Source organism: Rosa chinensis, chromosome 3 (assembly GCF_002994745.2).
Source record: "Rosa chinensis cultivar Old Blush chromosome 3, RchiOBHm-V2, whole genome shotgun sequence".
Lineage (NCBI taxonomy): Eukaryota > Viridiplantae > Streptophyta > Magnoliopsida > Rosales > Rosaceae > Rosa > Rosa chinensis.
The window spans coordinates 22,201,722-22,214,967 of NC_037090.1; the positions used below are offsets into that span (position 1 = coordinate 22,201,722).

The 13,246-nt window shown below is 34.3% G+C and overlaps 1 protein-coding gene and 1 pseudogene across 1 annotated transcript; both read right to left on the reverse strand.

Annotated features, from left to right (window-relative positions):
* LOC112193836 overlaps positions 1–13,246 on the reverse strand; it is a 48,362-nt pseudogene that overhangs the window by 24,052 nt on the left and 11,064 nt on the right.
* LOC112193837 (EKC/KEOPS complex subunit TP53RK) lies at positions 1,639–2,263 on the reverse strand. The gene is made up of 3 exons (XM_024334080.2): positions 2,133–2,263; positions 1,924–2,037; positions 1,639–1,842 (listed from the first exon to the last, which is right to left on the reverse strand). The coding sequence occupies exons 1-3, from the start codon at positions 2,193–2,195 to the stop codon at positions 1,654–1,656; spliced, it is 366 nt and encodes a 121-aa protein (XP_024189848.1). The 5' UTR covers positions 2,196–2,263; the 3' UTR covers positions 1,639–1,653.

Consider the following 13,246-nt stretch of genomic DNA (forward strand, 5'->3'; position numbering starts at 1 on the left):
TTATGGAATTGCCAAAGGAATATATTCTGCGAAGATGGACAAGGTTTTCAAGAATTCGTAGAGAAAGGTGTCAAGGGAAAGATGGTGCAGATAATTCATTAATAATGAGACACAACAGTATGTTCAAAATTGTATCCAATTTAATGATGAGGCGGTAATTTCACCAGAGGGGACTGAACTTGTGCAAAAGGCATTTGAAGGACTTATGGAGCGAATTAAGAAACTAAATCTTTTTGTTGGGCAAGCTTCTATCAACAATTCCTTAATAGGGACTTCTGAAGAGAATCGTTTCCTAGATTCTTCTCAAGTGAAGACTAAAGGTAGTGGAAAACACATAACATCATGGAGAGACAGGAAAAGAAAAGTCAGACATTGTTCTAAATGTCAAAGTACTAAACATACTAAAAAGACATGCACATTTGATAGGTGCGTATCGGTTTATATATGCAAATTCTGTGTTTTTTATTTTAAAAAATTACTCCTTTGAAGACGATATATCATTCTGTTTGCTAGGTCAGAGATTGTGGAAAATGAGGTAGACAAAGCATTAGGTGAACAAGATTACTTGGTTGATGAGTTATAACTTGTAAGTTGTTCCACTTGATGCTTGTGTGTGTATGTTTTCTTTTTCTTGGTATTCTAATAGTATGATGGTGAAATTTTGTATAGGTTATTTCTTCTTGAAAACTGAATTCATATATTAATTTTATGCAGGTAACAGACAAAACAAGCTTCAAGAAATTCGTAGTTGAGAGCATGTTTTGGACTTTCTTGATGCTTTATGCAAGTCCTGTTGCATATTGTTATTCTACCACTTGTGGAGGTCTACTTTTTGCATAGATAATTTACTTGCAGCAGATTTTTGGTTAGATATTTTACTTGTAGCAGTGGTTTGGGGGTCGCTGCCAAGCTGCTTCAACCTTCTCCCAGGTTGAGAGAGTTTGTGTATATGAGAAGGTCAAAAACATCTTGGTATCTATTTCGTATGCATGTAAACTGAGATTTGGTGAAATTTCTTTCTTTTGGCTTATGAGCAACTAGTTTTCTGAGTCCAAAAGATGAAGTGTAGCATTTAAGTTGATATATTTCAATGTCAAACATTTAAGCTTGAATATATGCACTCTATCTTTTCTGTTCTAAAAGATAACTCCTTTGAAGAAAGATATAATAGGAGATATGAACTGGTGTAAATTTAATTGGAAATAAGTAACAATTTATAAATACACTCATATAAATACACTTGTATTGAGAATTGAGATCCCAACATCTTTCAGCGGCAACATGCTCAACAAAATATACACCAAAAGTTGCCAAATCAACCAAAATAACAATGTTCAACATCCTTATACTCTCAAGTTAAAAGTAGAGTTCATCTACGGTTGGTACATAAGCAGATTGTTGATTCACTGTTTGTAAACCTATGAGGAACTGTTGTCAACACTTGGTAGTTTCAACCTGTTGAGACAAAGTTATATATCACAGACACCCCGACATCATTTGTCATATTTAGATTAGGAGACTGCATATTGGCTGGAGCTTCTTCTTGATCACCTTTTACCGTATCTTAGAACAAAGAACGCATGAACTCTTAAGTTTCAAAAAATCATAAACAACAATCAACAACTATTCCCAGCGAATAAATAAAAGCAAAATCTACCAATCATAAATAACAACAATTTCTGAAGCCACACGACCACCTCCTAACCCAAACTCAAGAAACACATCTTTAACAGAAGGCCCCTCCACATATTCAAATGTCAGGGTATGCAGCACAATGTCCACAGTGTAAAGCACCAGAGTATGCACCCCAAGCCGTCTTGCTTTCCTCATGCACCTCGCCTCCTGCTCCAATAATTTGACTCAGACAAAACCCAATTGGGAATAAACAGAAACAATACAACTCAAGAACAAAGGAAAACAGACCGCATTGAGGCGCCTGAGTGTAAGTTTTGCATCCAAAGTAGGATGCCTGTACTTCTTCGAAAACCGTTCCTTGACAATAGACCTCCTTCCCACAAAGGTTGACTCAAAAACCCTCTGAAAATAGATAACCAAAAAACCTTAAAACCCCAATTTTATGCAGTTTAACAACAATGATACAGAAAACAAATTCTAGTGTAATAACAACTTACAGCTTCAGCTCCTTGCTTCACCAGAACAAGGGAGCTATCTACAGAATCTGCCCCAACATCCATAGCAAAGAACTGGGTTTAAATTCCCTGACCTAGTCTTCACCAAAAATGATGGATTCTCAGACATATAGAGCATAACTGTAGAGCATACATACACCAACATCTAACTAAAGATACCATTTTTACTAACTAAAAAAACAACACCATCTTAAAATCTTCACAAAACCCATAAAGTTTCCAAATTTAAACCCAGTAGTTTCCAAGTAAAGCTTCAGATCTGCGCATAGAAGAATGTTAATTTGGGCTTCACGCCCGGATCGAGTTTCATCAATCTTTTGAAAAATTCTCAATTATATAAGAGATAATAAAAAGAAATGGTTCCAAAATGGAGGTGGTGGAAGCGACGGCGTAGGAGGTGGTGGAGAGCGACGGCGGGAACGAATCCGGGATGAGAACTGGGTTGTGCAATTGCTCTGGGTATTGAGAAGAGAATACGTGTTTGATATCAAATTCTTGACATGGGTCATCAAGTTCTTGACATGGTTCCTTGACGGGAACGATTTGGGTTTTGAAATTTGTTTTGGGACTGTGAGAAGAGGAGAAGACATGGTTGAAATTAAGGAAGATGATAAACTAATTTTTTTTTAAGAAACCGGAAGATGATAAAGTAATTGAAATTGATTAAATAAATGTAAAATAATATATTTTAATTCAAGTGGAGCTGATATTTCTCAACCCTTAGATTAATATGGGTCAGATCTAATGGTTGTTGAGTAAATGCTCCATGGTCAGTAGGTGACCAGGGGAACGGCACTGTTTGTTTTCGTCTGTTCGGACCCTTTTAGTTTCCCATTAATTTGTCAATCCATTAATTTTTTTGTTTGTTGACTTCCTGTAGGAATAGCAAGTAACATTATCACTTATATTGCATGGTATATATACTCTCTTCTTATTTAGTTATTTGTGTCAAAATGTTTGGTTCTATTTTCTGTTGCTGAAAGTTCCAGTTTTCTGTCAATACTTTTGACACAGTCATTGTCAATTTGTGTCCATCTGATCCCACCCTCCTCAGCTTTGTCTATTACAAATTGCTTTCTTTCTTGTTTTTCTTACTGTTTTGCTTTGCTGATATGTGTAGTTTCTTTTTGTTTAGGCTCGCTTCTTTTTCCAGCTATTCACTTAAAAATATGTGATTTACTCAAAGGTATGATTCTCTATTTCCTATTTGTTACTTATCCTTTTCTTTTAGATAATGTCTTTGTTACTTATCTAATGTATACTTTGTGTCCACACTTTTAATAGAAAGAAAGGGTGCTCAAAGCTAGTCAAGATGAACTTCTACTAGAGCACTTGTTTCTATATCAATTACCTTTATGGATTACCGTAGCTAAGCCAATCCCCTGGACTATTGTCTTTCTTGTTAGAAACTGAAGGCCTACCTGTTACCTGTCTCATAAATTTTTTTTTTATAACTCTGTGCACTTTGATGGGATCGATCCTATTAAGCTAATCATTTTTCTTTCCACAAAACATACGGATCAGATTTGCTATAGCACCTGTATAGATGAGCATGATTGATTTAGGCAATTATGTTCATTTGTATGCATTTCTTGGATCATTAACTTTTATGTATCTAATAATTGGTTGCTTTGGGATTAGAGCACTCAGTGGTTTGTTTGCTTTTGTGTGTGTTTTCCGGACGTTCAGAAGTTTTACCAACAGAGTTATACATGTGGTGGAAGAACTCATATGGGCACCTTGGCCTTGGAAAGAGTAAGACTAATGCTGCTTTGTATTGATTTTGTTTCTAAGTTGTCAACTCTGATATTAATTTCCTTATACTTTTGCTCATTTTTCCTACTCTTGTCGGTTTAGTGTGCTTTGACGTGAGTTCTTTTTGTTATGTCCTTAAACTGTTCTATGTAAATGAGCAGGTAGGCTGGTGGGTTGATGGCTACCTAAAAGATTCAGATGATCCCTTTAGAAGACTCATATGAATAACTCTTGGTGTTGGCAGATTTGTTGGCAGGACTTACGTACATATTTATATTATTGCTTTTATGAAACTGATTGCATTTATTAAATTATCTCCCATAATGAGAACTATCAAGTCCAGGATACCTTGTCACCACAATTTGCTTAAGGTATTGCCTTAATCACTGTTTGCTTCAGTTTGTAGACAATATTTACCAAAATAATTGAAAACCGCATTGAAAAGTTCAGTTCCAAACTTCTAATTAATTGAAATGCTTCTGAAAATCAATCTAGACCCTCTAGCTTTTCTCCCCTCAAAATCAGAAATACCTAACTGTAAGTGATCAAGATTTGTAGAAAGACAAAAGGAGAGAGTTTCTGAAGTGGAGGGCTTTGTTTTGGTTTGTTTACTGTCTATATATGTTGCCTTGCCTAACTGTAAGTGACTTCTATTTTCTAAATTTGTGTTTCTTTTCTTGATATTATGTTCTTGTTGTTCATTCTTGATCAATAGCATGTTGTTCCAAATGTGAGGTTACCTGGCCTTCCAAATAATTGAGTTAGTTTTCCATCTTAATGTAGGATTTCCTTGCTAGTGTGAGTGACTTTGTACTTGAAATTTTGCTTGTTATATCTCTTTCCCAGTTTTACTTTGGAATTCTTTTGGTTTGGGTTATCTGGTGGTTGGTTCTCATTGTTCGATCTATTAGTTGATGAAACGGTTTTCGTGAGATGGTGAGTGTGCAGCTGAGATGGGTTGGTGTTACTTGACTTTTTTAAATGTTCTTTAATCCTTTAGGATTTTCTTGTGTTTGAGTTGATGTGTTTCTGTCTTTATGTTTGAATTTCAGTTTTAGGAGAAGGTCCAAAGTACGTTTTACCTTTTTATTTCTTTTCTAATGGAATCCTCTTTTTTTTTGAATTCATTGCTTATTTTTTCTTCTGTTTTTTTTTTCTTTCTGCTTTTATCCGACTTACTATGATCTATCTGGTGTAGAAATATGATTCTTATTCCTAAGTACTTGTTGATGAATGTAGATCTTCTCTTTGCATTTGTGTTATTTCAGATTATTGGATTTTGTTATATATTATGCATGATTAATCTTTCTTTAATATTTTGGTCATATGTTTGGAATCTAATCATTGTGATGATAACCTACAATGTATTTGATCCGTGAGTTTTATGTTTAAGTGGTATACGGACTCAATTTTGTGCTATGAGAGACTTCTACCTGAAGTACTGTTTTATTGATATTATGCTTCTCTTGATTTTAAACTGTTTTCATTATGTTCTTCCTGAAATTAGTCTTGTGATTGTCAGGTTTCCCATCATTGAATTATGAGGTTTGGATTTAGGTGATTGCATTCCATGTTTTCTCTCCATTTGCTGCGTTCCCTTCTTCAAGCATTGAACTGGAACCATTATGGTTATGATTCAATTTTACACTTTTGTCTAGATGTGGACATAATATTGATTCATTAGGAAGCCTCTACCTTAAAATTGAAATAGGTGTACTTTCTAAGTCTGTATGTGGTGGAGGTGGATTCTACTTGCAAGATAATTATCTTCGTATGGGTTCTTTTTATTGTCATCTTGCAGTTTTGAGATTGTTATGAAATCTCGTATTGTTCGTCTCGATTGAAAATGAAATGTCATGCTATCTGCCATATCAACAGTTGACGTTTGTTTACATGATTTAGAACGTGTATAAATGTCTTCGACTCACATTATCATGTAACTGAGGCTATTATGTTTTATGTGCTGTAGGAAGCACCTGCTATAGTCAAGTCCTACTATGACAACAGAATAGTTGGATGCCCTGGTGTTGAAGGAGGTAAACTCCACCAGCTGCATCTTTTTCTTCCCGCCTGAACTTACATCATTCCTCATATTTTTAACAGTGCATAAGGGGTTCTGTTGTTCTCTTTGACAATGTTGGTGCAACTGCATTAGTGCTAGCGAGTGGGGAGAAGGAACTTGAATGAAATAGTGTCAGCATGTGGATGTTTTTGGAACAATGATATTGTATCAGCTTTTGCTATCGTTCAAAGTAATTAGCTAGAATGCAGCAACCATCAAGCTAGGAAGAATGCCTTCGTTGGTTTTATGGAATGGATGGATATATGAATGCTACCTCTTTTGGTACATTAGATTGTTGAATTAGAGTATTTCAATGCCTAAATCTTATATATTGTGCATTATTTTTGTGGAAATATTTCAGGTAAAGAATTGAAAATAATCAAATAACAGTCAATTACATTACGTTGTAAGAATATATATATATATATATATATATATATATATATCGTTAATCACACAACAAATCAATTTTAATCTCACAACGGTACCAACCAAATTTTGTTGTCTCATTAAAACTCACACAACAGAATGAATACATATTAGTTGTCTAATGTTAAATCACATAACGGTATAGAAATAAGATGTTGTATGACTTGTGAAGAATTCAACATTGAGCCTCACACATACAACAGTTACTTATGATACCTGTATGATAAGTTAACCAACAACAGCTTGTACTTACTTCTGTTATCTGAGTGTTATTTTTTTGTTGTGTGAGAAGTTAACCAACAACAGCGTGTACTTACTTCTGTTGTCTGATCACCATCGAAAATGCGCCGCATCCAATTTCTGGCATTGGCATGCGCAGAATTGGTGCAACTGTTATAAGCAGTGTGTTGTGTCTATGATATTCACACAACGGTGTTTCACCGTTGTGTGAGTGTGCTCATCACACAACATCGAGATAGACGACAGACATGGTCCACATCACACAACAGATTTCCACCATTGTGTGATGCAGTTTTTGTGGTAATGTGAGCGTCCAAGTAATAGTCATAATATTACATAAGGGATGATACCAAGGACGACTTTGAACCTGGACGTGATAGAGGATTACAACATTGATTGAACGAATGAGTCTCAAGGAGCATTTAACTTGGATATGGAGGAACTCGGCCTTGGAAATAAGAAAACTTGGTGAAGCTGCAGTCAAAGGCTAAATATATAGCTATGTTTAATTTTAAGTTTGATTAATAATTAGTCTTTCTATTTCCCTTCCTTCTCCTATAAAAGGAAGTTCTCATTTTGATTGTGGGCAGACTTGAATCATTATCAGTAATATCAATCAAATTGGAGAAGAAGTTCTTCCCAATTGTCATCTAAACTTATCATCTTAGATGGATTCCTAGAGTAGCAAGTTTCACTCTTACATTCTTGTTGGATTCCTTGGAGTGGCGGGCACAATAGCTATTGACTTTCATCCCTTGGAGTGGTGAGTTTCGTCCGCTGTGATTTCCCAGATCAGTCCTTGATGTAGAACATGTTGGAAATTTAATTAATTTAAATTAGATTAAATTCATTTGAATGAAAATTTAAATTAACAATTTTGATATATATGAAAGAAGTAACTGATCATCTTATGAAAAATGTTATAACCTTTCAAACTAAACACAACGTGGAAGTTGTAGTGTAGAAAGGTATGACCTTTCAAATAGATGCATCAGACTCCTATATATATAGAACCAATCCCACCACTTTGGATAAAATTTTTGCATCAGAAAATTCATCCAGTATTCAAAGAATTTCTGCATTTCATATTAGAGTTAAAAACAGATAAGGTTCAAACACTACATTGGTTCGCCGTTTCTTGCTGATTAAAGTGCTTTCTCAGCAAGAAGAAAGATCGTTGTATCCTGGGAGGCATTCGCCAATTCAAACCTTCAAGCACCTGTGAGGGGCGATTTGTCTTAAGGCTATAGAATCAAATTATAGCCTCGATCTGTCAAAGGTTTTTCTAAGATTTCATATTTCAGTTTTCTTATATCGTATTTGATTTGAATTATAGTGGTTTCTTATAGATATATTGATTCACAATATAGCAATTTCCTAATTATTTTTCTAACAGAACATTTGAAAACAACAATCGGAGAGCAGCTTCATCATGAAAAAGGAAAACCCGGTTTGCTGCAAATTTGGCATTTGGTATTAGAATTGTGATTGCTATATGTTTCCGAGAAAGGATCGACACCATGAACAAAACTCTTTGCTTCATCACGAGTTTTCGGGCCTCAAAACTGCAATTTACTTTTTTTTTTTTTTTTTTCTTCTGCATCTTAGGTTTTCTAGTTCGATTTGGATTTGTTTTGTTTTAACTTGTGGCCTTTAGGGTTTCATTGTTAGTTGTCATAGGCTTTCTTTTCTCTTATCATATTATCAATCAAATTGAGAGTTTTCTTATCTATCTCTGATTGACTCCAAAATTCTTGTTTTTAGATTTATTGCTTGTAAAACCTAAGGTTACTTTCCGACTGCATCAGTCCTGGTATTAGACCAGAACCTACAGCACCCTTTTGAGATGGCTGGACGTGGACGAGGTTGACGTGGGGGAGGTAGTAAATTGTTTCCGACTCGTGAAAGAGACCTTCGTGATGTTGAAATAGCTGAACTTCAAAGACAAGTACAACCAGGGGCGGATTCAGAATTTTTTTTTCAGGTAAGGCAAGTCAATGGCAGGAAGGGAAGGGAGGAAAATTAGAGAGAAGCTGCAGATTTTGGAGGCAATTGTGAAGATTTTGCCTTGGTTTTGCCATGTTTTTGTCTAATTTCTGCCATTTTCTTCCCCAATTCACCTTGTTTTGCCCTATTTTTGCCATTTTCACATCCCTTGCCTACACCAAATCAATGTAAAATCAAAAATTCAGTCTAAGCAAGTGCCCAAGCTGGGCTCTATGTGTGGATCCGCCCCTGAGTACAACAACTGCATGCAAGAACAACTTGCACGCTTTCATACTCGGGAACAAGAAAACTGTCATCAAGATTTTACAAAAGAATCCTCTGATAGTGACAATAGAAATTCCTTTTACCATCATTCTAGTGAAGAGGAGCGACTTCGGCGTCGAGAAAGGAACAATGAATTCCAGCAGCGTGGTTCCGATATTAAAGTAAACGTCCCAGAATTTGGTGATAAATTGAATGCTGAAGAGCAGTTGGCTCTCAACGATGGGAAGAGTTTTTGATTACAAAGATATTGCTGAGGATGAAAAGGTGAAGCTAGTGGCCAGCCTTCAAGCTAACCAAGCATGCTTCAAACTGGTGGGAGCACTTGAAGAAGCAAAGGGTTCGCAAAGGCAGAAGTAAAATGCGAACCTGGAGCAAGATGAAGAAAGAGATGAAGAAGAAATTTCTGCCCCAAAATTATCTGGTAGATTCTTTCCTCGAATTTCATGAGTTTAAACAGAGGAATCTGTCCATTGAAGTTGCATTTCGTCATGCTACGTACAAAAGATGAGGTCTTGGACATCCCCTGCCAGAATTACAAGGCCTAAAATGTCTGAAAGTTGCATTTCATCATGTTGCAAAATATAAGGTCTGTGAAATATTTGGCTAGCATACCCTGCTCAGACCATGATTACATTACGGGTGCACACATCATAATACTTTGTCATTTTTGTACAGGTGGTGATTCACAATATAAGATTGCCCAAGCAGAACACTGTCGGGGATGTGATTAATGTACTAAAAACGAAGGTAAGGTTCCTTTTGTTTTGGTTTTCTTATATTTCAACATCATGTGGCTTTTAGTGTTTATTATGTATGAATGTGTGTACTAAGGCCTTCGTGGATCATTTTTGAAGTCCCATTTTCGGTTTTATGTTATTAGCTCTACTTCATTAATTTTTTTTTCCTCTAAGATACCGTTCTTGTGGATCAGTTTGACTTTGACATGCTTTAAAAGTTGAGGCTGTTTAGGTTGATATGTCTGTAGTAATCTTGCAGTCATAAGTTGAGGCTGTTTACCAAGTTGGATTGTTTAGGAAAGTAGGACTGGTTCTGTGTATAAGTGTCATATGAATTGTTAATTACAATTTGTGTTTGTTTAACAAATGCACTAAGCTGTTTCAGTTACAAAGAGTTGCATATTTATCCATTTGGTCAAGTTATTCCTTTTGAGTCCTGCGAAATAACTTATTGCTAATTCATGTGCTGATTATTTGACATTTTAGTTGGTTATGCCATGTAGACAAATAATGAAATGTAAGTGGCTGAATTGGAAGCTAAACTTGGTAGTGCTTATTTCACTACCAAGTCTTCCAAGCTACTAACATTTTGGCGACCAAATTTGATTTGCTCAGCGTGATTTCTTCCCATGTCGCAGAAAAGAAAAAGGGATTATGTTTTAAATCGTTTAGAGCATGAAACCAATGACTTTTTTTTTTTTTGGAAGATAAAGATTTCATTGATAATTGCATGCCAGAACGGCACTTACAAATATACTAAAAAACGGGAATCATGCGCCATTCACTTAAGACATTAAAGCTCACTTAATCAAGGAGCCTAACAAACTACAACAGTACCCTACAAAGAGATAATTTTGTTTGAAAACTTCTTTTGACTTGGCACCAATGACTTATGAAAAAAGGAACTATTAAAATATAAAAGGTTTCCAGTAACTATTTATATTTGTTCTAAGAGTGATTGTCAATAAGAATACACAATATTCTTGTAATCCCACTGGTCTGATATTGTCAATGCATTACTATAAAATCTGCGGCAACGAGCGGGGTTCTATTTCCAATACTTATTATCATTATTAATTAAGCCAATAAGGTTTATGGTTAAATTTTCATAAACCCACAATTTACCCTTCTTTGATTATAGTCTAAAAATTTATAATTTAACATATGAAGGATAAAATAGTAAATATAATAGCAAACTGAATTGAAAGAAATTACCAAAAAAAAAAATCTTAAACGTTTTGTTAACTGCAATGACAGTTTTTTTTTTTTTTTTGAGTTGGCAGTTTAAATAGAAAGATTACTTATTAAAAAAAAAGTTATTCATAATTTCATAAAAAATAAACAACTTTTTTATAGAAATTTCTAAAACAAATAAAAACTCAAATAAATATTGTAGATCAGTATTAATTAAGCAGGCTTATGGTTAAATTTTCATAAACCCACAATTTACCCTTCTTTGATTATAGTCTAAAAATTTATAATTTAACATATGAAGGATAAAATAGTAAATATAATAGCAAACTGAATTGAAAGAAATTACCAAAAAAAAATCTTAAACGTTTTGTTAACTGCAATGGCAGTTTTTTTTTTTTTTTTGAGTTGGCAGTTTAAATAGAAAGATTACTTATTAAACAAAAAGTTATTCATAATTTCATAAAAAATAAACAACTTTTTTATAGAAATTGCTAAAACAAATAAAAACTCAAATAAATATTGTAGATACAAATAAAGTATAAAAAAACGGCCAATTGACACACGCGTGAGCGTGTGTTAAGAGGCTAGTACAGGATTATACATACATCTAATAAAGACGGTCAGCTGTTTCCAAGTGAAGTACCGTTTTTGCCCTTCATTTTAGTGTCAATTACAGTTTGATATTGGGTTGATAGGGTTGCTATGCGATGGGGTTTTTGCTGTTTACTCTTCAATTACAGATCTTTAAAAATGCTCTCTTGCGAAAGGCGATTTCACTTTTTTGGTTTGACGGTTTGCCTTTTTGTCAATCGTTGGTGAGTTTTTCTTTTTTCTTAATCGTTAGTTCGGATGATTGATTGTTGATTATTGATTGTTTGTTTTGTTGCCTTGAGCAAAACTACCTCAAAGCTCAAGTCTTTGACAACTCAAGTCCTTCATTTTCAAAAAGTAAGCCTTTTTACTGCAATATTTGCAGATTGTGAAGAAGAAGAAGCATAAAATCCAAAGACACCCTTTTTGTCTATGTGAAAAGCAAAATGGATGTTAATTTGTGACTATTACGTAAAAATTTGAGACAAAAAAATAAAAATAAAAACCGCAGCATTGCACGGAACTGTCTAATTATATACTCGAGGTTGAGGCTGACCATGATACTTGATCTGCAGCCACTAAATTGGGTATAGTACCAATATATGAAATTTGAGAAAATAAAATAAAAATAAAGAGCCAAAAACCAATAACTTTACGTTTAATAAAGTAATCACCAGGATCTTGCTATTACATGATCTTGTACTCTTATACTCACTATACAGTAATTAACATGAACTGTAAACTCATATTGTGGAAGTGTATTCCTCCATGTGGTTCTATGAAAATAATATACTGCATAATAATTTATCCATTACTGTTCTAGATCAACATCAATTATGTTTGTCCTACGCAGAGTGGAAAATTCTATCCTAGTGACCTTGTGGTATTTTAACAAGGAATAGAAAATTGAATTTAGTGGCATTTTCATATGAAATTTGTCTAAATAATATTAGGGAAGAGGGATATCTAGAGAGTCAGAATAATATATATGGAATTTCCTGATAATCAACAAGTTTGGTGGATCCCAAAAGATTAAAGACTTTTTTTTCAAAAGGAAGAAAGATAACTAGTCTATGTCCTAACATATTTAATATGCCCCATACAAGAATCTGTCGTAGACGCGCAAAATATGCTTTTCCATACTTTTGTATAACAAAACCAAACTTCCGGTAGTTCCCCCTGAAGATTACACTTCAACAGTGGTCGGACCTCATACTTCACTTCCATGTCATCCAGCAAGTCTTGGGCTTGAAATGAAGTGTTTGGCTTATACTTGCCGTTAGGACCCAGCAAATCGTCAAACTTGAGTATATTCCACAATACAGTTGCTTTCATTAAATAATCTCTACAGCTTGGTAATATATCTGTGGTACATGAACCGTGTTTTTCATATTCATACTCCCAGAATTGATAGGTAATCCTCGTATTCTTATTGTTACTAAGCCAAACCCTAGTGAGTATCGATCGTTCCCTGCCACTAAGCTAATAAAAAGAAAATGTAAAATATAATTAGATATAATTTACTAGACATGGAGTAGGTAAAATTGAATGAAATTGATTTTGAATGCGAATTCTCTTAAAAATGAACTGTTAGAGATATGCATATTCATAAATAAATAAATATATAAATGAAATGAAAAAAAGAAGAAGGAATAAATAAACAAAAACATTACCTCATTTAAATTAAATCTTTCAAATGGTGAACAATCGGTAACTTGCTTATAGTAGAAATCAGGTTCTTTTCCGGTAAGTTCGCAAGTCCAAAGGCCATGAATCGTCCATAAATCAACTTTGCTATTTTGTAAGACAAGCATTTG

What these genes read in the sequence shown, in the direction of transcription:
- LOC112193837 (XM_024334080.2), bottom strand. Translation starts at nt 2,195, where the DNA reads ATGGATGTTGGGGCAGATTCTGTAGATAGCTCCCTTGTTCTGGTGAAG. An exon ending in TGAAGCAAGGAGCTGAAGCT is followed by an intron (nt 2,038 to 2,132) that starts GTAAGTTGTTAT and finishes ATCTATTTTCAG; the next exon opens with AGGGTTTTTGAGTCAACCTT. An exon ending in CACTCAGGCGCCTCAATGCG is followed by an intron (nt 1,843 to 1,923) that starts GTCTGTTTTCCT and finishes TTATTGGAGCAG; the next exon opens with GAGGCGAGGTGCATGAGGAA.